The following is a 2696-nucleotide window of genomic DNA, read 5'->3' as shown; positions in this document are numbered from 1 at the left end:
TATAAGGTAGTCTTTTCTGACTAATGGAAATTTACTGCCATTTGTAGGGTCAGGTTACAATGGCAAAGCCAAGACTTTGTCTGCTGAAGGAAGATTATCCAATAGCCTTCTCAAGACTATATTATACTGGAAATACAAAATAACTCAGTTTCCACCCTTGATATGGATACATGCAAATATCGATATGCAGTCCAATTCTGTAAACTAGCATAGATCCTATCATCTGTGTCATGGGAATATGAAAGAATATCCTTTTCTATGTCTCAAAGCTTATGTTGCTGAGGTCTGATAAGTTACAAAGAAAACTACTATCTGAAGAGGTAGAACACAAAGATATGTCAGTAATTTCAAGAAAAAATTTTTTTGACATGTTCTCAGGTGACAAGGAACAACTGAGCCATGGAGACCTGGTTGAACTGATCATACACAGATGACTTTGTCCTCCTGGGCATCTTTTCCTACTGTGCAACTGATCTTATTCTTTTCTCTATGGTCATGATGGTCTTCACAGTGGCCCTCTGTGGGAATGTCCTACTCCTCTCCCTCATCTACATGGATCCTCAACTTCATACACCCATGTACTTCTTCCTTAGTCAGCTTTCCCTCATGGACCTCATGTTGGTATGTAACATTGTGCCAAAGATGGCAGTCAACTTCCTGTCTGGCAGAAAGTCCATCTCCTTTGTGGGCTGTGGTATACAAATTGGCCTTTTTGTCTCTCTTGTGGGCTCTGAAGGACTCTTGCTGGGACTCATGGCTTACAACCTCTATGTGGCCATTAGCCACCCACTTCACTATCCCATCCTCATGAGTCAGAGGGTCTGTCTCCAGATTGTTGGAGGATCCTGGGCCTTTGGCATACTAGATGGAATGATCCAGATGGTGGCAGCCATGACCTTCCCTTACTGTGGCTCCAGGAATGTGGACCACTTCTTCTGTGAGGTGCCAGCTTTATTGAAGCTGGCCTGTGCAGACACATCCCTTTTTGAGAAACTGCTATTTGCTTGCTGTGTCTTCATGCTCCTCCTTCCCTTCTCCATCATTATGGCCACCTATGCTTGCATTCTGACTGCTGTGCTCCGTATGCACTCTGCTCAGGCCTGTAAAAAGGCTCTGGAGACCTGTTCTTCCCACCTGACAGCAGTCTCCCTCTTCTAAGGGGCTGCCATGTTTATCTACCTGAGGCCTAAACTCTACCGGCCCCCTAGCCATGACAAAGTGGTCTCTGTCTTCTACACGGTTCTTACTCCTATGCTCAACCCCCTCATTTATAGCTTGAGGAACTGGGAAGTGATGGGGACACTGAGGAAGGGGCTGGACCATTGTAGGATTGTCAGCCAGCACTGAAGTTCAGGATATCTGGTGCCTCACTCTGCCATCTCTTGGCTGTATAACTTTGGTACATCATTCACCCTTTGTGTCTGTTTCCTCATCAATAAATGAGAATTATGACACTTGCTCTACCTCACAGGGATGTTGTGGAGGCTGCTGCATGTATATTAAGCCCCCATGAGGAAGCAATATATACTATTATTATTATTGATTGTTTATAAAGTTCTTAAAGTAAATTCACTCTTTTTAAATTTTTCTTTGTAATAGCTGTGTTTTACTGGGTACTTACTAAGTGCTGGACACTGCCCTATTCCTTTTACATATCTATCTTATTATCCTATTGGTGATTCATTGTAATAAATATAAATATATTAAATGGAAATGTTCTAGTTTCAGAAGTTGAGTCTCTAGAATTTTTCTTGGATTACTCCTAGCCTTCTCCTATGTTCCATTAGAACCTTTATAATGCCTCCTTTAAGAAACAAAAATATATCTCTACTGTTTAAAGTTCTCCCTGCAGGAATAATGCCTGTGTATTTGTGTATTACCAATGTCTGGCCCTGTGCCCTATAAGACCTTTATTGTTGCTGGATGAATCGTTACTGAATGAATGCAAGAAGAAAGTATTAAATGACATAATGTCTATGAAAGCATTTTGTAAAGTGTTATTCACATGCCAAATTTGCTGTGGCAGCTGTGATTCATTTCAGTACTTCAAGTTTTGCAACAGTTAAATTATATGTGTTTTGGGGGATGAAGATTGGAAGAGAAATGAACACAATATTTGAGCCATTATTTTAAAACATATATTAGTCAGATTCTAGTCAGGAATTAAACTACATCAGTTATTTTAATAGAGAGATTTAATATAGAGAATCTTCAATCAGATATTGGAGAACTGAAATAGCAAAACAAGAACGCAAAGATTCACAGAAGGAAAACTTATGGTAAGAAGCTACTATCTCTAGGCCTGGGAGATCAAAGGGAAAGGGTTGGGGTTATTAAAACCTGGAATACTGGAGCCAAAACATATGATTTGTGGGCACAGGTCAGCTGGTATTTATACCTTGGAAGCATTTCTCTAGAGGTGACACCCAGACTCTGAGAAGACTACCTTGCCCTGACTTGTGGTGGTACCTCCAGAACTCAGAGGAAGAAGAGGAGCTTGCAGAGCTGGTGCCCAGACTCCTGAGAAGTGGCTGCTGTGTTGTTGGTTCTGGTACACCAAGAATTTAGAGGATGATCCCTGGTCTTGTCCCAGACCTCTGAGGAATGGCACTGGTCAGCTGGTGTTTGCTTCTCTGAAGGGCAGGATGAGACTGGTTCTGGGAGTGTGAAAATTAAGTCTGCAAAGTGGAACCAAC

General features: G+C 41.7%; 1 protein-coding gene across 1 annotated transcript; it reads left to right on the top strand.

The window, feature by feature from the left end:
* The first annotated feature begins 399 nt into the window (after positions 1–399).
* Positions 400–1413, top strand: LOC101354124 (olfactory receptor 56-like). The gene is given in 1 exon segment (XM_012558704.2): positions 400–1413. A coding segment is annotated over 1 exon segment (948 nt). The 3' UTR covers positions 1348–1413.
* The last annotated feature ends 1283 nt before the right edge of the window (positions 1414–2696 follow it).

The sequence above is a fragment of the Trichechus manatus genome, unplaced genomic scaffold (genome assembly GCF_000243295.1).
Source record: "Trichechus manatus latirostris isolate Lorelei unplaced genomic scaffold, TriManLat1.0 scaffold00181, whole genome shotgun sequence".
NCBI classification, from domain to species: Eukaryota; Metazoa; Chordata; class Mammalia; order Sirenia; family Trichechidae; genus Trichechus; species Trichechus manatus.
The sequence above is the reverse complement of the archived record's forward strand: the minus strand, read 5'-3'. Positions and strand labels throughout refer to the sequence as shown.